Raw genomic sequence first — 25,613 nt, 5'->3', positions numbered from 1 at the left:
AATTAAGGGAAAATCCTCGGAAAATCGAAATTGTATATTGTAAAATTATTTATTTAACAAATAATATAATACAAAATAATGGAAAAATTGTTTCGCAGTTGTGGCATCAGTTGTTGTCTACGTGTTCGCTTTTCTCGGATATGTACAAGTTTTGCAAGACATCGACGACTTCGTCATCCTTGTTCTCATCCAGCGCGGTCTTCGTTGCGGTGCTCGTCTCGGTGTGAGATCTGCGATCCGCTGTCGCCAACGCGCGTTTCTTGAACTCGGAGATGGACGATGGACCCTCGTTCTCGATCACCACGCTCACGTCGGCCTTGCGGAAGTCGGTGTCTTTGTTCGCCAACAGGGACAATGCCGTCGCGTACGGCGGCGATATGGGAGTTTGCACCGGCTCGTGGTACTCGTACTCTTTCCCTTCGTACTGGAAAATGATAACTTTAATATATTTTTATTTAACATACTTAATTTTTATTTAATATACTTAATGATAACTTTAGCATCTACTTCAAGCATATAATAACATTTTACTCACGTCGAGCGGATAACACGTGTCGGAATCGGGCTGACTGAGGTCTCCGCAGACGACGAACGGGACTACGACCCTGTTGATACCCGTCAACTCGTCGAAGTTGCACGGCTCGTGCGTCAGCAGCGGGTTCAGCATGTGCGGCTTGTAGCCCTCCGGCGGCGAATAGTCCTTGCAGACCACGAACGCCTCGATGCTCGAGTTGCGGGAGCTGCTGGGCTTCGTGCAGTAGACGTACGGGAAGAATATCCTCAGCTGGGCGTACAGCAGCGACACGTCCTTCGCCCGGAAGATCTTCGCCACGAACGTCCCACCGGGCCTCAGGATGTGCGTGGTGATGTTCAGAGCGGCCAGCAGCAGCTGCGACTGGATGAATATGTCCATGTCGTGCAGGCCAGTCACTGCGCAGCAAAGCAGAACCGTTTTAATGAAGAACAGGTTTGCAAGATTCTTGATAATCTCAGGTATTGTAATATTTTTATGAAATTCTTGGGAGATACCGTCAGGTGCTCCGTCGCAGACGACCAGGTCTGCCTGAGTGTTGTCAAAGTGCGCGATGATCTGCTCCGCCGTGTTGGTGTTGGTGATGTCACCCTGCAGCTGAATAACTCCTTCCAAAGGTGCCATCGCCTGCAGGTCGACCGCCACGATTTTCGGAGGCGATGCATCGCCCTTTTCCAAGGCCTTCTTGTAGTTTTCACTGCGCAAGGAATGGAAAATTATTCGTCGCTACGTGGATCAAGGAGAAGAGGATCTCTTATATTTTAGGGTAGGTTTATACGAAATTTTGCTTATAATTTACTTTAGCTTGCGAGCTAGGACTTGGCTCCAGCTTCCAGGCGCAGCACACAGGTCCACCGCTTTGGACACTCCTGAAGAAATGCAGTCGTCTCGTTTTTAATGGAAAATGTGACAGATGCAATTTTGAAAGAGAAATTTATTGATCACTGCTGTACGCACCGTCGAAAATGCGGCACTCGGTGTCGATTTGGAGCAGCTTGAAGGCGCTTCGGGCTCGCCATCCTTCTTCCTTGGCTTTTCTGTAATATATATCGCGCTTGTCCTTCGACGTTTTTCCCATGGTTGCGACAGCGTCAAAAATTGAAGCTTCTGCTGCACGAGACTGCTCAACAGCTGATCATTGCAGGTTATGTTCATCACACGCACGTGCTGCTTCACCTGAGAATCAATTCACGCGGGAGTTTATAAATGGTTTGCTAGCGCTGTTTGGCGAACTTCGTTCTTACACGTTTGTTAAATTAATTTCAGTAGCTTCAAATATACACGTGATAAAATATTTTGCAACATTGTTTCACTTATTCATGAGGAGAGTTGTCTTTTTATGAATTTTATAAAGTATCTTAAAGAAAAATTGTGAATAATATTTCTTCATTTAAAGTTTGCATTATTTCCAAGACAGATATAAATCGTAGAGATTAAACTTTAGAGGAAAAAATTTTTATCGAGAATATCGATATAGTCTTCATGTTGAAATATTTGTTTAATATATTAGTTTCTGATCGACATTTTCATTATCAACTCGTAGATCTTTGCGCACGCAATATCTGATACATAAAAACAAGCGTGTAGATTTTTAATTAAACAGTCTTTATCTCAATTCGACGTCATGTTAGTTATTTATCAATTTTATTTGTCATCGGAAGACTTGCAGATTGTCTTTAGATTTTTTGTGATACGTCGAGGTACAATGCACCAATTAAAAATATCAAGATTTGCAGTTTGGCAAAGATTCTATATTATTTTTATAGATATATACAAAGTATGAAAAATATTTTATTTTCAACTTTTTAATTAATACATTGTAATTAAATTATTTATTCAAAGAATTTAATCATCAAATAATCAAAAAGCAGATATTTTTACGTGTTCTGAAATTTTTGCCATTAATTATTTCTTATTTAATTTTAATATTTAATTACTATTTTTCTCTTTGTATGTCTCTTGTTAAAAAATCGAGTCATCTTTACATCATCTTGCACCGCTTTTATCTTCCAAACACACAAAATTGCCAGCACGTTCCAGATTTAAGTTCTTGATAGAAAGACGTAAAGAATTTATTGTCTGACAAAGTATTGCGCCACTTTCTTGGGGGCCGGTCTCATTAAACAACAGTCACGAAAAGATACAAGGGTTATCACGCAATGATGTCAGGAACTTGATTACGCATGTGACGTTGTCACATCTAGGATCTGCAAGTAGACCAACACCGACCAACTCGATGAAGCTAACACGAGTTCACTTTTGCAGCGAGCCGCACGAGGAAATAAAGAAATAAAATGTCGCGTTCAGGAAACTAAAAGAAGGAAAAAAAAGAACCAACAAATGCGCTCTCGAAATAATATATTATAATCGCATTCGCTCCGACATTATATGCGCGAGTCGTCGTTGCGAGCTTGAAGGCCTCTGAAGGCACTCGGCGAACCGTGACCCTCTTTTCTTCTAGGAAGCGTCATTGAATTGAATCGATGGCATTGGCAATGCCACGTTTGATACCACCTGATCATACTAATGACGTGACATAAAAATATAATGCATTGTTCAGCGAACTGTTGCGAGTCCGGCCATCATCTCGAGCGTCCATTTCGCTCCGCAAGCAGATTTCTTCAGATTTCTCAATTTGGACTTTGGAGTTTTGTGCAGAGATATCTGAACAATGCAGTTTTATCTGTAACAGGTATAGGTATTTAGCTCATCCGAATGCGCTTAATATGGCTCATCACCTTATCACGTTATCATGTTTTTGCTGGAGCGTTGCATTCATTGTTTGACACCATTCTGTATTTTTAGAGTATATTCGATAGTGCAGTATAAACGTCGTCTCGATCCGAACAGAGCTTTCTTTGAGCAAATAAATGGTTTCTTAATCAATCTTGCTGGTATGTTTAATTCGCGAGAACATGCGGATTGGATTAATGACTCGGCTGTGTCGTAAATTTCAGTCTCTATAAATATTTGCAGCGATCTTTCAGATCGAGATGACGTTCACCGTCGTGTTTTCATTACAAGGATTAGTTATGTCTCGTTTCGTATGCTTTGGTACTGTTTCATCATTTATTTGCAGAAATACATTCGTATTTATGCGAAATATTTGGAACGTCATATTTCATATTTTTCTTATAAAAGAAATATTTTTGTAGAGGAAACAGTATTTTATTCTTCTTTTATCTACTTTTCTACTATTTCTTGCTAATCGAGTTTTATTCTGTTCTGTGAAAGAACATTTATAATATCTGTTGAAAAAGAAAAATATATCTCGAGTGTGATATATTCTTTTTCTTTTTTCTTTTCTCTCTCTTCTCTTTCTGGTTTATGCTGTTATCATCATCGATCAGTTCCAAGCTCCAACCAGCTCGGCGGTCAGAAGCCGACTAAGCGACCGTTCTTGCCATGCACGTTTGGAACCGTGATCAAGAACGGAGTGCCGCTCTCAATCCAGCCGAGTGGTCGCGCTTATGTCGACGATATAAGTGCCCGATTTTGCCAAGAATTCATTTATTCCGAAGCTGGAACTCGTTGCGGCCACTCACGGCGTGAGACTCCTCGCATTCCCGATAGTAGCTGTTATCAATCGCGTTATCAAATTCTCGACGGCGACTCACACAATTTCGCCTATCTCCGATTAAATTATCTATGAACTTCCTGCGAGCGCGGAGCGATTTTGCAATTATTTGTAATCGGAGCAATTTCTAACTTGATGGTCCAAGAGATTTCAGCATCACCGATTTAGAACCACGCGTGACTCTGTGACATCACTGTTTCGCGCTGTGATTGTGTTTGTGATAAGTCTAATTATAATAGCAGTATAGTTATTGTTGTACAAGCGATTCGTCAGCCCATTCTTCATTGAGTGAGTATGAGTGAGTATCCTTAATAATGTTTATATTTAATTTAATACTACGATGCACTCTCTCTACTCTCTCTTTAAAATTAATTTAATTAATTAACAGGAGCTAATATTTTTCCCTTACTTTGTGCCAAAGGGAGTACAAAAATTTAATTAATATTTTTAATCATCATTAGTTATTATTATTTTTTATTACGTCACTATAACACTTTTCGAGTTGAAAATTAGACTGTGCGCTAAAAGTTTAACGGAACATAGTACCCGTCACGCTTTCTTCCGAAGTGTTCTTCCCACATGCTCGAACCAACGTTCAATATTAAAAACGGCCGCCTGGTTCCAGTTACCACTCTTAGCTATTAACAAAGAGCCACGTTCATCGTTATGATGTAATCATATAATTCGTAACTCCTGCTAAGATTCGAGTTGTATCCCGACAGGCAGTTCTGGCAGACAAAAGCATTTTCTTACTGACGCGGGACATGAATGTGGGTCACATCGGTGCCTGGATGCGCGAACTCGCCGTTATTAAATTTAATAAAATGGCATGGAAGCTAAGCGACAAAGGCGTAGCTATAAATGTTGACGTTCCGGTCAATCTAATCTATTTATGTCAGCTCACAGCTAGGATCGAACGTTGTTCCTGATCGATCAAGCAGATCTTTGTTTTACAAGGACTAGTAACGCTAGACCTGTAACACTAGATTCCGCTTGTTACATCAAGATAAATGGAGCTGTTTGGGGTCTGTCCAATTAATCAACCGTGGCGCTAAATATAATATTTAACGTAACGATCGTAGCGTAACTTCCGACTTGGATGAACGCCGACGGAAGCCGTTGCATCATCGCTGGCATAAAATTTTAATAACAATTATGTTGTGACGCGAAAAGTAGCGTCAATATGTTGTGCTTACCTTACATTTATTTGCATTTAAATCCTAACGCGATCGGATCTCGTGAGATCATATCGCACGTTCTTTTGTAAGAAATAAGTAAATATGTTCTAAATAAATAAATATTCTCGAGATAAATAATTATCTTTAAGGATGCTCTAGCTGTCATAACGTTTTGTTTATTAACTATTAAAAGCCTTCAGCTGCCGATAACCCAGGATGAGAATTTTATATTATTTCTTCCACTCGAAAGGTCGTTTAAAATCGTATTACTTATTTTCGCCTTATCGCGAGTGACGGCTCAGCAGCAGGAGCGTGATCAGCGAGTATCGAGAAAGAAAGTTGCTTACGCGACAGCTTGCGGTCCATGAACGGATGATACGTTTTATATTAACGCCAACAAAGTTCTTTCGTTTTATCGCATAATCGCATTACTACTACTAATAATAACAAATATACTATTAATAATAATAACAAAAGTAGTCACATCCATCAGATGATTCGTTTAATCGGTCTAGATGTCGGTTGACCGACTTCTGCTCATGCAAATAGCTTTTTTCTTTCTCTTCCTCTCTCGGTGCAGTAATATCACCATAATTGCAACGCGCAATCGACTGAACATGGTGAACCCCCCTCGGAAAGTAGGTCAAGTGTAACTGGCCTGTTCAAAGTACACCAGTCGCGTGTCATCCGCGACTTGAAAAAGTCGCTCGCAACCAGTCGTTCGTAATGCGCGATTTGATTATATCCATGGTGAACGCGGCTTGCGATAAAGTCTCTCCATTATCGAATTGATATCAACGTTGGCAGGCCACTTTAAAAATCGTTGAAGGATTATCTAGGCGGTCAGTGATAAAAAAATAATTAAGTTAAAAGTGCGATATCTTCGAGAAGAGAAAAGAGAGAGAGAATGTTCTAAATATGAAAAAAGAAGAAGGAAGACACTCTTCTGTTAAAGTAAATTGCAATATTTATTTGTCTCGCGTATTTCCGCCTCTTTTTTTTAAATAAAAAGTTTCTCTATTTATGAGAGAGCCACGCGAACATGAAACATGTGTGTGTTTGTGTGTGTCATCGCAGATAGCGATAGAAATTTGCGATGCAGGAATACCGATAAGCCATCAACTACGCAGAAAAAACGCGGTTTGATTGCAAAGAACTTTACGAAACATGGAATGATTATGGAGCGTACTTGCACGACGTCGAAGAGGATGTCATCGCAGAGAAGAATATCTTCACGCGTGGTCCACATGATGCACATAGCGTATTACGATCCGCGAGTCAGCATTCTTAAATCAGACTCGATGCAGTAATCTAAAGCGACGTCAAAACATCGTCGTTAAAAATATCCCGTGAATTTCGACGGATGCAAAATTTTTTGTTCATCGAGTAACGACGAGCCGATACTTCGTGAATTTGCCGCCGAGATCTCATTTCCATAAGATACGCGCGGATTTCGTATTTGCATGCTAAATTATTCGTGCTTGCATTCGTAAGAAGGAAATTAAATAGCGCGATGCACATTTTGCGAGCGAAACATATCGCGACTTGAATACGCTTTCCCGTCGCAACGCGCCATTCCACGCGAAACCGCACGATAACGCGCCGACCTTGCACAAGTGTAGAAAATGCAATGTATAATATCGCTCAACTTGTGATAGTTAACAACGCAGGAGGCGGCATAAAGGTGGTCACAACGATGGCATACAATCTCACGTTTACGTAAGAACTGGCGCGTAGGAACGCGAATCTAATCCAAAAGATCACGCTTCTATATATATATATATATATATATATATATTGAAATAATGAACGTGCAAAATGATAATTATGTAAAATGAATATATAAATATATATATAAATATCAGCGCATTCACTATTTCTGTCAAACAGGTCACGCTCCTTTAAAACCGCGTCAGCACCAAAACGAGCGCTAAATCAGAGGCAGAACAATTTTTTCCTTTGCTTGTTGAACGTTCGCCAACTCGTTAACGATTCGCCATCCAATCTGCAATGTTAATTATCTCGCTCACGCTGTTCTTTTCTCATTAACAGTTTGCTAGCTGCGCCGCTTGACTCGTTAAAAAATTCGCCACGAGCTACGCAGGAACCTACGTACACGAAGAGGAAGACCACCCATCCGGATCAGTCAGCAAAACAATCTTGAATCTCAGATATTTTTCACCAGTCAAAGAAGCAAAAGACTCTGAAATCTCAAACAAAGAAATAGAGACGAGGTGAAAACATCAATCAGCTGATTTCAAGCTAGCTGAGGTGAAGAAACGTGTGCGTACGCGTAGCGATCTTCAACGCGCGGAAGAGTGACAAGAAGTTTCTCGAGTTTGGGTGTGCACAGTGATCGGCTTGATACTTAGTCGACTGTTTCTGGTCTGGTCGAGGGCAACGGTGGAGGGAGAAGAAGGGAACCGAAGGTGGGAATCGGATTTCACGACGCGACGAAGGCGCGTCATCCTTGGGAAAGGTATATCCAGTGCATCGTAGGTCACGGTTTTAAACCGCTGGAGAACGCGGGATTCCTTCTGTTTACGAAGGCGGGAGATCGTTGAACCGCTGACGCTGGATGACGTGCCAGTGATTCATCATTAATCGAGGTACCTTGAATGATCGCCGATTTATGAAAGATCAGACGACTGACGTTCCTATAATCGTGGAAGAATTCTTTTATCCGTGAGAAGGGAAAAGGAGGCTCTGATATCCTTGTCCAGCGGATTCGTACGGATTGCGACAGGCCAGTAAAGAAGTGGTAGAATTGACAGACGTCGCTTGCGATTGAGGCGTCTACGACCGCACGGAATAATCACTTTTTTGTTTTTCGCGAGGAAAGAGGGGGAACGTTGAACTTGCTGCTCCAATTTATGCGAATAATTCATCACTAGCAACGACGAGACGGCGCCAATCACTCTTCACCCAACTCAGATCACTTTAAAGGAGAAATCAGGGACGTTGCTGACCGCGCGGGTTGTCTTCGCGCGATCGTTTAGCTTCCCATGGTCGGAGAAGCTTCTCGAAGCCCACAAAAGCTGCTAAATCCGCTCTAGAGGCGTTCCAAAAGGAGAAGCAGCTGCGAGATCGCAGTAGCATAGGCGGGAGAAGCCGAAGACGAAGTGGTATCAGTGACGATGAAAGAGTAAGGGAAGCGAAGGCGAGTGGAAAAGGGAAAGTAACACGCACATACAGCTGAGAAGACAGATCGATAGAGAGGGAAGAAGAGAGAAAGAGAGAAACGATCTTACGAGTTCAACGTGGAACCGATTTAGCAGACGCGCACGTGCTTGGTCTAGCTCTGAAAGAGGGATAGAGAAAGAGATAGGGCGGTTGTTGGGGAGTTGCAAGGGAAGCGTTGAAGGTAGACGAAGAAGAGAAGACACGACAAGGAAGACAGAGAAGAAAGGGAGGCACGGAAGAGAAGAGGAGAGAAGAAACGAGAAAGAGAGAGAGGAACTGAGTCGGCCAGGTCAGGTCGATAGAGGAGAAGAAACACGACCCTTCCGAGACCGGTCCTCGTGAGATGAACAAGGGCAGCCTGACAAACCCGCACATCGCCGGGTTCGATGAGGAGGCAATCATCAAGAAGACACGATGGCGCAATCTTGTCGCCTTTTGGATCCTGGGCTTGTGCAACAATTACGGCTACGTCGTGATGCTAAGCGCGGCGCACGACATCCTCGCCACCAAATTCGGTGATAAGGTGAGCGGCTTAAATCTGGCGAAACTTGTAATTCAATTCTTGATAGCTGGACTGGACTGTTAACGTTGACGAGAGAAGTTTAACGCTCGCAATTACAATCGTGACAGATTTAAGAGTGACTGGAATACGTTTTATCTTGAAAATTCCGTCGAGCCAGACAAAACTTAACGGAAACGCTTTTATCTCGCGGTTGAACTCACCATATTGTTACTCGCTCCAGATAGCTATAGCGTTGTGACAGCGGGTATCGGGTTCATCTCGACACATTGCACGGCAAGAGATAACAATACGACACTATTTGCTTTACTGTACTCACAAAAAGCTGATATAATAGTTGCCTGTGTCATAATGATCAGTTTGCAGTGACTTTCAACATTGCGTTTTCTTCTCACGTCCGAAATTTTGTAGAAATATGTCTTTCCGTTCTCTTGATAAAATACGATGATTGTGTACATTACAAATAAGTGAGTTATATAAGGCATTTTATCTACTATCTTTAATTTGAAAATGACACGTTTATTTGTGTTATTTTAACACAGATCAATGTATTAATAATGCAAAAATGCACTTCAGATGTGTAGAAATGATACTTTTAGGTTTGCAGTGTACATAAAATTATATAATTTTTATTAACAATTTTTTACAGTCATATTTACAATGATATTCTCGCATTTCCATCCAGAGATTATGTTACAACAGCTATACCGATTTCCTTTCAGCTTGAAAATCTATCCGACAATGCGATAATGCGTTAATAAAACTCGCGTAAGATATTTTATCGACGTTTTATCGCACACAAGGTTTATCAGGCCAGATTCGAAAGTACAACACAAAGCGCATAAAGATCGCATATATATCATATATCGTTAAAAATCTACTGCACTAACTATTCTGACCTCGTTTCTAAAATAATACGATACTTACTAGCCAATTGTGATGATCCAAATATTTGTTTCACAACTAATAATTTATTTAATTATTATATCAGCAATAAAAAAAGTAAAAGGAGATACCAGTCCACGTTTTGCTATTTTTAATGTAGAAACATGACTCACGAAAGTAAAATTAAATCTGCACATTTGATAGACGTAATCGGTTATCTTGAATTTCTCGCATAGGTCGAAATGTCAATTAACTGGTATTCAACTTTGTAAAAAATTACTGCTTTCAATTCTCTGCATGTAACGTATCAAGTTTTTATCAATATACGATACTAATCGCTGATAATGAAATACGTAAGCATTTCCGTGGAAAATTTTCTAGGCGATGTTGCAAATAGATCGGCGCTGGAAGGGGAGCAAAATGCGCGCTTCGATCTGCATTGAATTAATCTATTACGTGATGCGTGACTTAATAACGAACAATAAATAGTTGCTTCCGCGAAAATGACACTTATTAACTCGTCTAGTAACATAATTCGCCCATTTTAAAGCAGGAAAACTGTCACGCTTAATGATTTACGTCTCGCTCGACGGATTCCCCGATCGAGAAAAAAACATGAATATCGTGTCATCTGTAAAGCAAAGATTGTCACTTTAGATTATTATGTAAGCGGCATTCTTTCGGTGCGTTACGTATAATTCATGCATTACATAAACCAGACGAGATGAAAAATTCAGTGGCTGCACGCCATCACTGAATTTTTCCAAAGAAAATGCTTGAATTCTGCTTGAATTATGATAATACGCATTAATGGTAATATCCAATAATGATAATATCCATTAATGCTTGAATTAAAATTCTCAAGAAATCCTAGGGCGGACAATGCATGTAAAATGCGCCGGGTTTTTCTTCTTCCGGTGTCTCTTTTAAATTACAAGAATTATGATTGTAGCTTTGGATTACAATGCTTTGATATTTTTTCTAGGATGACACAAATAAGGACACGATCATACCAGGAATTCGTACGTGCAATGCGGTTTCGACCGGTGCTATACTTCTGGCAGACATCCTGCCATCGTTGGCGATCAAGATGACGGCGCCTTTCTTGCCGTTTCTAGTGCAGTGAGTATCCATTTCTCCTTTTCTTTCAGCACACGTGATACGGAGAGTGCGCTTTCTTGCGCGCGTTATCCTGGCGTTCTCCTGCGATCGTTGAGATCGAAACGAAGCTAGTGAGCAAACTGCAAACGAATATCTACATGCGTTTTATTCTTGTTAGTTTTAATTGCAGCGATGACTGAATTAAATGAGACACGTGACTCACTTTTTTTCCTTACGCAAACCGCGCGCAAGTCTCCTCTAGATCTTGCGTGATTATCTCGTGACAATTACTGCGTAATTTGTCGTCGATTAACATTCCTCGATAATTCCTTTGTAATTAACTCTTATCTGGATGCCGGTGTAAAGATTCCATGCCTGATGGATAATTTATACGATAACGTCCTAATTGGCACAGTAGCGCTGATAATGTGTTCAGATTAGCTCTTGACAAATGAAAGATGACGTGTGCGTTTTTAATTACATAAGTATACCTCAAAATAAGGTGCAAGTAATATTAAAACCAACAAGTAATTGTAAAGTCAACGTAATATTTCTGGCAGCGATTGGAGTGTCTTTCTTCTTTCTTCATTATATGTTGCACTTGCGACATAATGTTTATATTTACATAAAATTTTGTGATATAAAACAATTTTTTCATTTCTCCTCGATAATTCTTCGATATTATTGTAATTGTTAAATTAATAATTAAATTAATAATCGCAAGCTTCTTTGATTGTATATAAGTCAGACGCTCAAAGAAGGAAGAAATATGCAATATAGAGCATCATAGATCGCGTACAAAATTGATCAATCTGGCGTGTAATCCGAATTTGTGTGTCTTTCTCCTCATTGTCTGTCTTTCACGTTACTTTTTTTCCGTTAAATCCTCACCTGTCCGGCGCACGACGCGGGGGCGACGGAGCCTCGGACATCGTGTAAGTCTGTTCCGCGATTGTGCAAGCGTCCGGCCACGACTGTCAGTCGAATCACGCTAATCGATTAATGGACTCGTTAATTACAGTGCTCGACTGGCTACCTGTGTGTTATTTTCCGCTGCAGGATTTCTCATGGTGTCGTTGAGCACTACTGAATGGCTTGCCATTTTGGGCGTCGTCTTAACATCGCTCTCTTCCGGCTTGGGTGAAGTTACCCTCCTCAGTTACAGCAACCAGTTCCCCAAGTAAGTGTACTCTTCACTATTCTTCTCGCTGATTGTGAGATCCTAAAAATCGGTATATCCGTATAAATATGTAATTCTTTCCGTGACTGCGTTCATTTAGACACTGGCAATTGAACAGGTATTAATCCGATACAGTTCGCCGATTTCTCATTACGGAACTATCGCTTTCAGTTGGATTATATAAATATAATTATATATAATTACTCCTTCATTGCCTATATATATTTTCTACAAGATTAAAAATTGCCAGGCAAATTATACACAGTTTGCAATGCTTCGGTGGATCTTCGGAAACAGCGAGAAAAAAGCAAACAAGTATATAACAGTAAAATGCAGACTTTTGGTGTGTACAAAGTATAAAGTAATCTCTCTGTTTCCCGAAGGACACTTAAAACTATTTGCTCATCGTTTTCTGAAGAAGCGCATTTTGCACGTGTCATTCGTACATTTCCAACGTATTAAATCGCAGTATTGACATTTAGACAGTTGTACCAGAAAAATAGCGATAAGATAATGCCGTCGCGCGACAAAGTCGGCCTTCCAGATCTCAAAGTAGGAAAATATAATTAATGTCTACCATGCGCGGACTTTGGCACCGAGAAAAATAAGATAAAAGTGCCGCGCGCGGATGGAACTTTGTCACCGTCACGTACATGAGTACTGACATCCGCGATCGTACTATGAATGATTGCCGCGAAATGACAGACATGGCTAACCACTAATCACCTTGTAAAACGTAAGAGAATACAGACTACAGGCTTGAAGAACATCCGTTGTGCGGGCGGTCGCTTTAACGTCACTGCGGACGATTACAAAAGCGGAAGGAATCACGTAACACGATCGCTCGTTAAGATCAGCTGACGTTTGTGTGTGACGACGTTTGTCAGAATTTTATTAAAATTTTTAAAAAATAGAGAAATACGGAAATTGCAAGGTAAACCTCGATTCAATTCTGCTAATTCGGACTCTTTTTTTTTTATCACTTCACGTTCACGTTGGATTTCTCTTCATCGATTTCTCGATAAGTATGGCAATATCTCATTGTATCTCGTGATTGTTTATTAATCTCTCTTCGTAGAAACGTGATCTCGACATGGTCATCGGGCACTGGCGGTGCCGGTATTATCGGCGCTGCATCTTACGCTGGCTTAGCTGAGGTGCTCCCTCCAGAGACCACATTGTTGGTCATGCTGATAGTGCCGGTCCTACAAGCGATCACGTTCTGGTGCATCCTGAAACATCCGACGCACACCAGGATCCCTATCACCAAGAATGGCATCGATAGCCAAGAGCAGATCATCAAGGTACCCGAGAAGACCTTCAGAGACAAGATCAATTTGGTGCCAGGACTGCTGAAGTACATGATACCACTTGGGTTGGTCTACCTATTCGAGTATTTCATCAATCAAGGCCTGGTAACACGATATTTGATTTTATTAATATTATTAGTAATTTTTATATATTATTCTCTCTACATTTATTATTAAATAGTTAATTATAATTATTAAATAGTTAAAATAATAAATAATGCTGTATTTCTTCTTACGTGATTACACTTTCAAAATTTACTCTTTTATTTTATTATTATTATTATATATTATTGTTAACTGTCAATTGCTTTCTTCTTCTGTTAGCGTGGAAATTCAATGCGCCAACTTGAGAGAACTGCTATTAAAATACGTGAACAAATTTCTTTTTTAATTTTTTAAGGTGAAGATTTTACAGGAATCAAACGTCATTGAGTGTCGTCTATAATAATATCGTATCAGATAGTTTTGCGATTCGCTGTCGCGTCGATTTACTTTATTAATCATTAATGCGAGCGAAACGCTTTTGCAGTACGAGCTCATCCAATTCGACGACATCTGGTTAACGTACAGCAATCAATACAGATGGTTGCAAGTGGATTATCAGATAGGCGTGTTCCTCTCGCGATCATCGGTGAACCTAATTACCATTAACAGGATTTGGATTATGTCCGTGTTGCAGGTAATTATTTGGAATCGGGTGGTCGCATAAAATCACACGAATTACGTGTTGATTCCTCCTAAAATATTAATCTCGTGCTGATTACATTTTTCAGTTCGTCAACGTCATAATCCTCCTGTTTGAAGCCCTCTACTTCTACATACCAAACATATGGATCGTTTTCGCTATTGTGCTATGGGAAGGCTTACTCGGCGGCGGGGCTTACGTGAACACCTTCTATCGGATGTCGACGGAGGTAACGAGAAGCTAAAGCCCTCCTAATGAAATTAAAATTAGAATAAAAATTAAAATTAAAATCTTTTAATCAAATTAAGAAAATAATTCCAAAGTGTCCAAAATTACAGAAATGTGCAAGTTAAATGCACGTCTCGAGTCATTCTCCCTCTTTTTTGAAAATTTATACAATTAATCAAACATTGTATCACTACCTGACGATATTTCTCGCAATTTGAGATTAATTCAGCCATGCATTTCGCCAACAGATTCCGAAAGCTGACCGCGAGGCCTCCATGGGAATCGCAACGATGGCGGATTCGATCGGAATAGCGCTGGCCGGATGGATATCGATGCCGGTTCACAATGCCATTTGCCAGCTACCAAAACCGACACGATTAGGCAACTAGAGATATTGCGGGATATCCGCTAACGAGTGATAAACGGGAAGTTTCCGCAAACGGAAACTTCTGCTTCCGAAAGTTCCTCGACGCAACACGTCGGCGTTTAGAGGATAATGGCGACTCTTCTTTAAGCATTTAGCGATTATACGTAAGATTTAAAAGTTTAAGCGGCAGATCTTCCGAGCGTGAGTCTGTACAACGGAAATATAATAATTAATTATGTTATAAGTGAAAAATAATAAAAAAAAGAGCGTAAGATAAGAAAATCTTCGACAGGACGCGAGCGGCGCGGTCGTGAATTTTTATCGTGTAAATTCTTTTATAAATAGTATTTAATACATTCTGCGAGCATCTACATTGCGCAGTTTTGGAAAAGTATAATATACAGGGTGTCCCGGGTTTTAACCGACAAACTGCGGGAGCATATTCTGCTAGTGGAAATAAGAAAAAATTCTTATATCGAGTTTGCTTAGAAATGCTTTATTACAAAGTTATAAACCAATATTGAAAAGAAATATGAGATAAGTAACAACGGAACATAGTGTAGAATTTGGAAGGTCGAAGATGTTTATGTTATGTGTATTTACATGTATTCATGTTCACTATGTTGAAACGATTCAGTATGATTGTTACTTTCACAACAATAGCTGTTAGATTTCAATCGTCGTGTGAACTAGCAATTACTATCAGAATACCAAAAGTGTTTTCAAATGAGGAATACACTGATATTCATTTCGTATACGGATTCTGTGACGGAAATGCACGAGTTGCCGTACGAGAGTATCAACGTAGATTTCCTAACAGGAGAGTACCAGATAGATTTAAAGCAATGAATTACTAATTCAGTTACTGAGATGCAACAAAATTTTCAGGAATGTCGTACTGTAACAAATTCTGTACTACATCGATGTCTAGCTTGTATCGATGTGCAAGGACAACATTTTGAAATGCGTCACTAAATCATTGCGTAGATAATTTTTATTTTTGTGAAAAAATCCGTTGTTACTTATCTGATATTTCTTTTCAATATTGGTTTATAACTTTGTAATAAAGCATTTCTAAGCAAACTCGATATAAGAATTTTTTCTTATTTCCACTAGTAGAATATGCTCCCGCAGTTTGTTGGTTAAAACCCGGGACACCCTGTATATATATATATATATATATATATATATATATATATATATTATATATTCTCGAAAGCCACAACTGCGCCGCCCTTTTAAATTTAGGTGTAAGGCGATTTAATCAGTCTTGATTACAAACTGAGTTTTATTCGGTACAAAAGACGTTTCGAAAGACTAGAAACATAGGACGTATGTCGCGCAATATTCGAACGTAGTGTATTTTATTACTGCAACGCGGATGACGAGCTCTTTGGAAGTACCAAGATCCAAAAGGTCGAAAGAAATTCTCTGAGATGCACGCCGTACTCAGAACTCGCATTGTTACTGCTAGCACATTTATTTTACGATACTCTTCTGCGTTGAAATTTTCAGTTAGATCTAGTTTCTCTGTATTCTAACGTACTCGAATCTTTTTGATTTGTTGCGAACATTTGATGTGAACAATAATAGTTCTGGCCTTTTTTTCTCTGTTAGTGTAATTGAAATTCCGCTAACTATTAGCGATCATTAAATTCCACTAACGATTAGACTGTTAGCACGTTAGGTTTTGATTTTTGCATGGTTACCATACCATTTCCGGTTCACGACAATGAAACCAAGTATACAGCGCTCCCGTACCGTCGAGCGTCGATTGCTCGATGTTCGGTAACTCTATTTCAGTATTAGTAGGTAGAGTAAACGAATCTTCCTTACACACCGAAAAATTACAAATCGCTCTTGGATTATGTCGCGTTACATTCATTCGCGGTCTAGGTATAAAAGCTACTACTAGCTCGAGCTACCACATTTCTACTTTGATATATCGGCTGTACCGTGCGTACAGCTTTTGATTGAAGGAATTGCAATCGAGTATTACAATCGATTTTAATAAAACGGTCGTCAAAGCGAAAACTCACAAATAGTCTTCTGTAGGATTCTTGTCTAAGAATTGTGTGATGGTGTGAACGAGTTCGAAGAAGCAACTTGACGTGGTTTTACTTTACGAAGGTTCGATCTTTCCGAAATAATTAAATTTTATACTATGGTTATTTGAATATTATTAGAGGATTGCTAATAGTAGACTCATTTACGCACGAACTTGCAAGTGAAATAATTGATTATGTTATAAATGAAATTGACAGGTTTATCTGCTGTAATATTTCGAGTCGCGAATTACACGAGAATATTTTATATTTTCTCTGCATGTAGAAAATAATAATTACTATTCTCTAAACAGCTGGAAAATCCGGAATTTTATGTGGAATTTAGAGCTGCTTTTTCAAGCTGTCGTTAACTATCGCACTTGACAGTCATTTAGTTGCTTTTCAGTTTCAGCAACACTTCTTCCTTTTGTATAAAAACCCCTACAATCTCTTGATGAGCGCGCGATTCGCACGTGATGAAACGATGAACGATTTTTACGTTCAGCAGGATGTATATAGCGTAGATATACGATGCTAGAGATACGTTTACTTACATTACGATAATCGATGTCGCTTCCTCTAGTAAGTAAGATAAACTTAGAGAGCGAGAATGACCGCGATTACTACGGATATCACTATTGTCTTGATGTAATGCGAGTATTTTGCTTACAGTGAAATAAACGTCTAATGAAAATCCACCACGACATGTCATTCCGGAACGACCCGTCGCGGCGACAAATGACTTTTCTTTCTGCTCTACGATACGTCACGTGGAAGATTTTTGGAACAATATAGGAACTGTATATCTCCTCTTATAAGCCACGCGTGCTTTACACACGCCTATCTAACACCGACGTCTAGAAAATAATCGATTTTGAAACTGGATCGTCTTCGCTTTCCGCCAAGATTCCCAAGCGTATCCATCTACTGGATTACATTACGCGCATCTTTCCAAAATGAGCTTGCCGGATTCCTCATACTCCTGACGCGACAGCCACATCTGCTGGAACGAACCCAGGGAGCTGAGAATCGAGCCACCGATCCAGGCACCATAGCGACGCTCGCTCGAGCTGTTTGCGCTAATTATTTTCAGTCTCATGCTCTGCAAACAAATTCAGATTTTTAATTCGAGGTTTTGGAACTTAAGTCGCAATGAGAACGTTCAAGGTGGAAGTATGTGAACAATATCGGTGTGAACTGTAATTGCAAGGCAATCTTACCGGTGGGGTCTTACTGCCCAGATCCCGATTCAGTCTTTCGCTGAAGCCTTGAAGGCAGGAGTTGCCGCCTGTTACCACTACGCTACCGTACAAGCTCTGTAATGTAGATATTTCGTTACAATAATTATTAATAGTTAACAGTATATTATTATTTTATTAATCGTGCATCTTTTTTATTAACTTTATTAATTTTTTATTAATTTTATTAATCGTGTATTTTGTTTTAATCGGTATAATCGTGATTTTTCTCTTCTAAAAGAATAAGTTAAAATAAATTATTTTTTGCTTTCTTGCTCTCTATTAATTTTCAAGCAAAGTTGATCTTAAATATTTTAAAGAATTTATTAATAACTTGATTGCACGAGCACGTACTGGTCTGATGTCCATGTCGCACATTCCGACGCTCGTAGTGACCAGAGGACCAATCCCTAAAATACTCGCGCCCACGCCTTTAACATTGCTGGGATCGAAAAGAGCCTCGGGTATCATGAGACGCACGGATCCGAAATCGTCGTTGTAGCCAGTCGGAAATTCGTAATGCTTCATAGGCAGAGTATTCGCCACGTCCTCGTCGTAGGGACTGTCGGACACTTGCAGACAGTTCATCTGGAAGTCCTGCAGTACCTCCCGCACCATGTAGCTCAGCCAGGAAGACGTCGGCTGCGAACCAGGTCGCCTCGTCCAACGCGGTGGATCTCTTTCACGCACCACGTCTACAAATTCGTAAGAAAAATTCATCGAATTACACAAAATTATAGTAAAACATTGCATTCCTGAGTGCAAATCCTATTTGATTAATAACTCCAATTGAGAATTGAGAAGAAGAAAAATTATAAATAATGTAGGATTATTATCTTTTGCGTATTAAACGTAAACTTTAGGACGTATTATCATCGCATGCTTAACATTTCCTTCTCAAAATTTTAAATTATGTAAATTGCTGAATCTTTTTGCGGTCTGTGCGCAAGATTCACGTACCTTTGCTAGCGACGAGACACGCTGGTAGCAATTCAACATCCTTCTCCTCGAAGAACTGTCTGCACTGCATGGTGATGAAGTCGCCACCCAACGGGCTCTTGACGATTCCTTGAGTGATTACATAGCCATCGTGAACCGGAACTGCACTGGTGTGCGTGGCACCGCTGTCTACGACCATTGCCGTGGACCTGCCGTTGGCGTAAGCGGCCAGCACAGCGTTCTTGCAGATGTACATAGCTGGCACGTTGAATTTCTCAAACATCAGCTCCAGCAATTTTTCACGCTTCAGTCTGGTGTTCCACGGACATTCAGTCATCAGGATCGGGTGGTGCTCGGCCAGGGCGTGCAGTCGTTGCTTGTAAGTGTACTCTGTCAGCCGTTCGAACATGTCCCAATCATCGATCATACCGTCTTTCATCAGACTCACTATCTCCATGTCTAAAATAAAATTTAATATTGATATTACATTTTTGATATTTTAATAATAATAATTTTTTAAAGATATATATTTAAAGATTTATTGAGAAAGATACTTATTCTCGCAGTTCTGTCGATCAATTTTAAAAAATTGTGAATTATTCCAGTTTTAGAAGAGAATTATGTATTTTTAATATTAAATACTTCAGTAGTTTCTCTTTAACGTTAAATTATATAAATTCTTCCTAATAAATATTTTATAATAAAATGTTTTGTTATATAAGATTCTCTTTATTGGACGCATGTCACCGAGGAATATTAATATAAAATAAAACTGCGTTTATTACTTTTGACACATTGCTTGCAGTGTTAATTAAATAACCAAATATTTTTTATATATCTACAAACATGAGAGAGCGTGATATCGTACCCTTCTTTCGCACTTGGATCGCCGTGACATCGATATTATAATGCTTCCTGGTGATGTTGTTGCAGTCCACCCCGCCAGGGTCGGCGGGTTCCTCCCACACCCCGAGGTTCGTCGGGATCTCGGCCTTCGGCGTGTCCTCGCCGCCATATCCCACGCGGAGGCTCTGGTGTCCGACATCGAAGATGATAGCGCCTACCTCGTCTGGAGGGACAGTCGAGAGTGATGACACACGCGAGATTATTGCGGCTATAAACCGCGTTCTCTTTTTAACCGGGATAATTATGGAGCGCGGTCATACTTACCACCGCCGTAGACACCACCGCTCATAGTATCTGAAGGGAGAGGAAGCCTGGCGCATGCCCCGATGGGAAATCCTCCCTGCGCGATACTCATACTCCCACTCATACACGTATCCTGTCGAGGTAGCGTTGTGAGGGTGTACGTCCTCCCAGGACTAATCGATCGTCACGTATCGCGACAGGCACGAGTGCAATTTTAAACTCGATCTTGAGGATTAAATCGAGAGATGAAATAAATATCAACGGACGTGACAGCGTCCCATGCATATCCAGAAATTATTTTATAAGGTATCTTTATAGGACTTTTATAATGTGATGCAATATAAATTTATAGAAAGCATGTCAAAGGATTTCAAACTGTTTGCGATTATAATCACGACAGGGAGATCAGCTAAAGAATAACAAGTTCAAAATGTCCACTCTATCTAAATTTAGAACAATATTAATATCACTGCTGATCGACAGTCAACAAGACGTAAGCAACTGATCGCCCAATAGCTTGAGTGATGTATCAAAATTGATCTAAAAAATCAAAATATATCTAATCTTTTCCATTGATTCATTTGCTTCTCGCAGATTGAATCGAGATCGTGACTGGTTGAGATTGGAAAGGGTAGATACTGACGATTGGAACGGGAGCTGGAAGACAGGACTTACGCGGAAATATGAAGAAATATACAAGGAGAAAATGCACAAATAGACGGTTGTTTTCCAATATGGAATTAGTATTGTATATTTTACAAAGTAAATAGAATATAAACAATCTAAAGTCGTCTAAAACACAATGGTACGAATTTCGTGGTAAATCATTTCATCGTGTGTCATGTAAAGATAGACGATATATCATATCAACAGGGCGACTCCTCTCGCTTTCCTCCACCTCGCGCGAATGACTCGAGGGCCGAAATAACGGGCGGGCAGGGGGAGGATGAGGGGGCGCTTAACGGGGGTTGGGGGCGGAGGGCTTGACTGAAAGATCATCGTCACCCGGCCGTGTGTGAACGATAACCCAACCGCGAGCGACGGGTGACGCGGTGTCGGGATGATAATACACGCTAAACTGATTCGACGTTCGGCAACACATTAGGTATCACGGAGACTGCGTTTCATTTCAGCGACGATGACACGCGAACAGTGCTCTTCTCGCGTCCCTCGCATAATTTCTCACATCATTATCATCATCATTATCATCATTATCATCAACATCATCAGCATCGAGGTCCGTCGGTCGATTGATTAATCGACGCGGGCTGGCATCGTGTCGTCGCGCATTCCTCCGCTTCTTCTTCTTCTTCTTCTTCCTCCTGTTCTGCTTCGTTTCTACTTTCATCTGACGGAAAAGGGGTTCGAGGGCAGGTTCCTGAATATGTGCGCGGCCTTTTTTGAGCGAAGTACAGTGGATACGGTGTGTACGGTAGTAATAGACAGCTTACAGAAGACATTATGCTCGGTTGTTACGTTTACGCTACGTGGTAACTCGTCTACTGAGGGTCCAGGTTCACGCTTGACATTTGACCGCACGATCACTCGACCGTTTGACCAAGTTCTAGTTGATCGATGATCCGTTTACGCAGATATCATCATTTCCTCACGATTTCCGTTCGGACGGGCGACAAATGTCAGGCGTGAATCCGCTATGATGCTTTTCAGTCTCTCATAAGTAGATAGGAAACGACACCGACGACAACGACGAACGGTCTGGCTCTATTTAGTGTTACTCCTGTTCTCGCTAAAAAACATGTACGATAAGACGCTCCTCGTGGAAGAGCGCGAGACTGATGCGGTGCATTGAATTCTTGTTTCGTTTTTTCTTTTTTTTTGGATGATCGCGCGCTGCGAATTCGCGTGATTGACGAATGATTGGTTCGATCAGGTCGGAATGGCTGGAAGACAAAGGAAACGCTCGAAAGTCGCGTATTGCTCGCTTCGATATGCATATCTATAATGGCGCCCCCTCGTTGGGGGTGCCACGCGAATTATCCCTCGCGATCGCGTCGGTCGCTTCGCCTAGGGTTGAAAGAGGAGCGATGGCAGTTATAACTTATGTTAATTAGAATTTCACATCGGTTTAGTCACAGTCGTCGTGCGCGTTCGTCGCGCGAATACTTTCGTTATTATCGCAATATAATTGAGGGACCGTGTGCTGCGGAGCGTGTGGTGCGCTTCGGCATCGGCGGGCGGAATAATCGCGCGGGGATCGCCGCCGGAGGGGAAGAGATCTGCGGATAGCGCCCCGTTATTTTTCAACTAACTACGATCATTACGCGCGGCGGAAACAAACGTGGCAGTTCGCGAGATCGACCTTTCTCGAGGATCAAGACGCTGCGCTTCCGGGGAGAGTTTGCGATCGCGCTCAATCGATCTGCCACAATACATAAAGAACAGACAACAACGTTATAGCTCGACCCGCTCCGCTCGGCGCGTGTTCCAGATGAAGATTTAACGCGCGGAATCGGCGCCGTGGCTGCACCGAGCGGAACCAAACGGCGACATAGACTCTCTCTTCCAGTTCTTCTCGTTAAACTTAACTCTTTGATATTACGATTAATCCTCGCGAGTGCGGATTCATCACGATCGCTCGGCCGATCGTGTTACGTCCTAGATACTTCGACCGGAATCCCAGAAGCCGCTCAGGCGCGCCGGTGGTGGCGGTTGGCTGTGAAGCTGGCATCATCGAGCTTGATGGAGACGTCTTGAATGCTTGGAGATACGGTTTTCGTAGACGCAGGGACCAGGAGCAGGACGAAAGGAGCGTGTCACAGATCGATCACTGTGAGATTGATCCGGTCGGACCCGAGACGCCGATTCGAATGAACGGAACGACGGACCGCGGCTTACAGATTTTCGCGTGATTTTATTCTCTTGCCTTATTTTACTATTTGTTTTTCTTTTATTTCTTCTTCGCTTTGTTATTTCGTTTTCGTTACTTTACGACTTATACTTCACGGGGGGGTTTCTCGCGTGCACATCGGAGGCTTCTACACGTATTTACACCGCGATTACGAAGTCACGGACGTTTCGTTGGCTGCTGTGACCGCGATCGAGGTCGCACTCGGCCTCGCTTAGCTCAAACGCGTCGGAGAACCCCGAGGGTGGGTCCAGCTTGGGGACGAACAGGTTTCCTGATCCGTCACGCTCCTGGTCCCGATTGGCATAGGAATTGCCCGACTGGTGCTTGGGATGGCCAAGCCCGGCGATTGGCCCGAAGTTGGCACGGGCCTCCTCGCTGGTATAACGCGCCAGCTGTAACATCCTGTAACGAACATAGTCTCTATCAATTTTTTGATTATTTAAACGAATTGTTAATTTAAGGATCATCGTTGTAGAACTAAGAAAAGTTAATTATCGATCGGCTTACTTGGGTCTTCCCCTTCCAGGAAACGATTTTCTCTCAAAAATCGGTGAGGGTTCTGTAGACGTGCTAGATTCTGGTCCATGGTACAGGAAGTCTGCAAGCAAAGTTGTTTCCCCATTGCTTCCTACTCTCATTACGATTAGCCGTGGTGCATTAACTCGCGTCGACACCCTACGTGGATCCGCATTGCACAACGACACACTCCGACACACGAGCAAGATCCGCAACCAAGGCAAGCTAATCGTATGTGCGTGCGCCAGAAACGAACAAGCGTTTCGAATTTCCATGCTCGCGGTATCGGCGGAACCAAAATGCCCGCTGCCGGGTGTATAGAAACGGAGTACGCGCTGGAGAACGGAGGATAAAGACGTAACGTGTGGGATTCCCGGATCCGGAAATGAGATTCATAGGGTGGAAGGATCGGTGGTAGACAACGAGTCTCCCGCGAGGTTGCGTCGGAAAAAAAAGCATATTGAAGCTTTCGCTGAACGGACCCAGAAGCTGCGTTTTGCTATCCTACTGCTATATCCCTGAGAAGAGAGACAGAAAGAGAAAGACAGAGAAAACAGAGAGAAAGAAACAGATAAAAGAAAGAAAGAGAAAGAGAGAGGTGAAAAAATTGCATACTGTGGACGCGCGAGTCGGCCGCAGATGCCGAGTGGTGCGAATCGACGAGGTGATTGGAAGACTCGGTTCGGCTGCTGGTCCCGACTTCCGTGTCGCTGTCCGAGCCCAGGGTGTCGTACTCCTCCGACTCGGACTTGCCCTGACTGACCTTGTGCGCTTTGTGCAACGGCGCAGAGGACGAACGGCCTCCGCGTACCTTAGTGTACCGGTTGCAATCCGACTGCAATCAGACGGAATTGGTATCCATAAGACTGGTACACGTCGCGCATCGCGATCCCGTCCTCACGGCGGTCTCGCGGAGGAGAACCGTAGCGAGAGAAGCGGGCCTCATTAGAGCAGAGCCGTTGTCGAGAATCGTGACTCTTTCGCGTGTGTCTCGGGGGTGTCGGTCAGTCGCCGAATCAATAATTTATCTCGTCGGGATTGAGCTGCCGCGGCGCTCGAGAAGCGGACAAGCGACATCGCCGGAAATTCGAGAACGAAAGTGTTCACTCGTCGACGGGTCGAGCAGACGATCTTTCGAGTCTGCTAAGTTAAAGTTTTAAAGAGACAATTTTGAGTTGAAAAGACTCCGAAGTCTATATAAGATACATGAATATTTTATTCCGCAAAAATATAAAAGTTTTGAAAGTTTATCTTGCAGCTAAAGTTAAATCACTTTGTGCAGAAATTAGATATTTAATTTCATAGAAGCAAGTTTCTCATTAGAATTTATTATGTCGACATGTACTGAATCATAATCATTAATAAAAAAATTTTATTAGACTAATCTTTTAGTCTCTTAAGTTCTTTATTGGTTTACTTGGATGTACTCTCTTGGCCAGCATGTATTACATTACATTATCTATTTATTGATAAAGTAGAGAGAACGTAACGAGCTCTGTCACCACTCTCTACGGAAACTCTGTTCTACTTCGTCGAGCTAGGAACCGCGGGGGTGGGCGATGTAATGAGTCATGAGAGAGTCTTATGCTACAACTAGCGGAGCTACGGCGAGAGATGTAAATGCGTAAAAGGGGCGAACGACGTACGGTGAGTCTAAATCTGCTCTAGTCTGCGGTACTCTTCGATTCCGCAGACCGATTCAGGACAGCCGCGAAACGAAGCGAGGTGGGACCAGCAGTCGCAACGGCGTGACTCGTAACCGATTGCTATGCCGCATCGCGGTTTTGTTGTCGAAAAAATGGCCAGAAAAATTCGCACTCTCCGGATTGACATAAAAAAAAGAGAAGAAAAAGGGAATTCGAACACTCGCAGGCAAATTGAGATCTTCACGGCTAGGTCGCATCGATCGCGCGCCAGAAACTCGTATGTGAATGCGAGTGACCTAAATATTCGCCCAGTGGATCGCTAAGTGGTTTCGATTGCAGCGTCGTGATGGTGAAGGTGATTTCGGTGCATTTATTTCTGGCTGCGCATGCAATGCGTGATCGTCGTGGGCATAACGAAGCCGGGGATGCATGAGGATGAATGATAAAAGCGATGATGACGACTCG

General features: G+C 41.7%; 4 protein-coding genes and 2 long non-coding RNA genes across 14 annotated transcripts in view; 2 read left to right on the top strand and 4 right to left on the bottom strand.

The window, feature by feature from the left end:
- Positions 1-33: 33 nt before the first annotated feature.
- LOC105284243 (putative tRNA (cytidine(32)/guanosine(34)-2'-O)-methyltransferase) lies at positions 34-6,563 on the bottom strand. 2 transcript variants are annotated; one of them, XM_011347605.3, is made up of 6 exons: positions 6,477-6,563; positions 1,490-1,708; positions 1,332-1,401; positions 1,030-1,229; positions 536-930; positions 34-424 (listed from the first exon to the last, which is right to left on the bottom strand). In XM_011347605.3, the coding sequence occupies exons 2-6, from the start codon at positions 1,608-1,610 to the stop codon at positions 107-109; spliced, it is 1,104 nt and encodes a 367-aa protein (XP_011345907.1). In that variant the 5' UTR covers positions 1,611-1,708; positions 6,477-6,563; the 3' UTR covers positions 34-106. The 2 variants fall into 2 exon arrangements, with proteins under 2 accessions (XP_011345907.1, XP_011345908.1); XM_011347606.3 differs by having other exon boundaries at positions 174-438.
- Positions 2,461-17,488, top strand: LOC105284245 (battenin). Its single transcript, XM_011347608.3, has 9 exons — positions 2,461-4,407; positions 7,340-8,993; positions 10,861-10,997; positions 11,998-12,156; positions 13,235-13,571; positions 13,996-14,145; positions 14,240-14,380; positions 14,628-15,151; positions 15,995-17,488. Exons 2-8 carry the CDS (start codon positions 8,814-8,816, stop codon positions 14,766-14,768), a joined length of 1,245 nt encoding a protein of 414 aa, XP_011345910.1. The 5' UTR covers positions 2,461-4,407; positions 7,340-8,813; the 3' UTR covers positions 14,769-15,151; positions 15,995-17,488.
- On the bottom strand, positions 9,591-13,228 carry LOC105284244. 6 transcript variants are annotated; one of them, XR_002193642.1, is made up of 4 exons: positions 12,603-13,228; positions 12,013-12,198; positions 10,889-11,351; positions 9,591-10,506 (listed from the first exon to the last, which is right to left on the bottom strand). It is a non-coding gene; the product is annotated as an uncharacterized LOC105284244 (long non-coding RNA). The 6 variants fall into 6 exon arrangements; XR_002193643.1 differs by having other exon boundaries at positions 12,649-13,228; XR_002193644.1 differs by having other exon boundaries at positions 12,883-13,228.
- Positions 16,021-20,242, bottom strand: LOC105284246 (actin-like protein 6B). The gene is made up of 6 exons (XM_011347609.3): positions 20,139-20,242; positions 19,837-20,037; positions 18,990-19,427; positions 18,384-18,724; positions 18,012-18,107; positions 16,021-17,893 (listed from the first exon to the last, which is right to left on the bottom strand). The coding sequence occupies exons 1-6, from the start codon at positions 20,239-20,241 to the stop codon at positions 17,729-17,731; spliced, it is 1,344 nt and encodes a 447-aa protein (XP_011345911.1). The 5' UTR covers position 20,242; the 3' UTR covers positions 16,021-17,728.
- An 81-nt stretch (positions 20,243-20,323) lies between these two features.
- LOC105284247 lies at positions 20,324-20,917 on the top strand. The gene is made up of 2 exons (XR_002193645.1): positions 20,324-20,610; positions 20,712-20,917. It is a non-coding gene; the product is annotated as an uncharacterized LOC105284247 (long non-coding RNA).
- A 1,022-nt stretch (positions 20,918-21,939) lies between these two features.
- LOC105284248 (Down syndrome cell adhesion molecule-like protein Dscam2) overlaps positions 21,940-25,613 on the bottom strand; it is a 144,530-nt gene continuing 140,856 nt past the window's right edge. For 2 of the 3 annotated variants that reach the window (XM_011347611.2, XM_011347610.2), the window contains exons 24-26: positions 24,118-24,337; positions 23,494-23,584; positions 21,940-23,388 (exon numbers count right to left, since the gene is read on the bottom strand). In XM_011347611.2, coding sequence (XP_011345913.1) covers positions 23,124-23,388; positions 23,494-23,584; positions 24,118-24,337 — 576 coding nt within the window. In that variant the 3' untranslated portion in view covers positions 21,940-23,123. The remainder of the gene's footprint in view (positions 23,389-23,493; positions 23,585-24,117; positions 24,338-25,613) is intronic. The other variant, XM_011347612.3, reaches the window with a different exon arrangement.

Source organism: Ooceraea biroi, chromosome 12 (assembly GCF_003672135.1).
Source record: "Ooceraea biroi isolate clonal line C1 chromosome 12, Obir_v5.4, whole genome shotgun sequence".
Lineage (NCBI taxonomy): Eukaryota > Metazoa > Arthropoda > Insecta > Hymenoptera > Formicidae > Ooceraea > Ooceraea biroi.
This window is presented reverse-complemented; position numbering and strand designations above follow the sequence as displayed.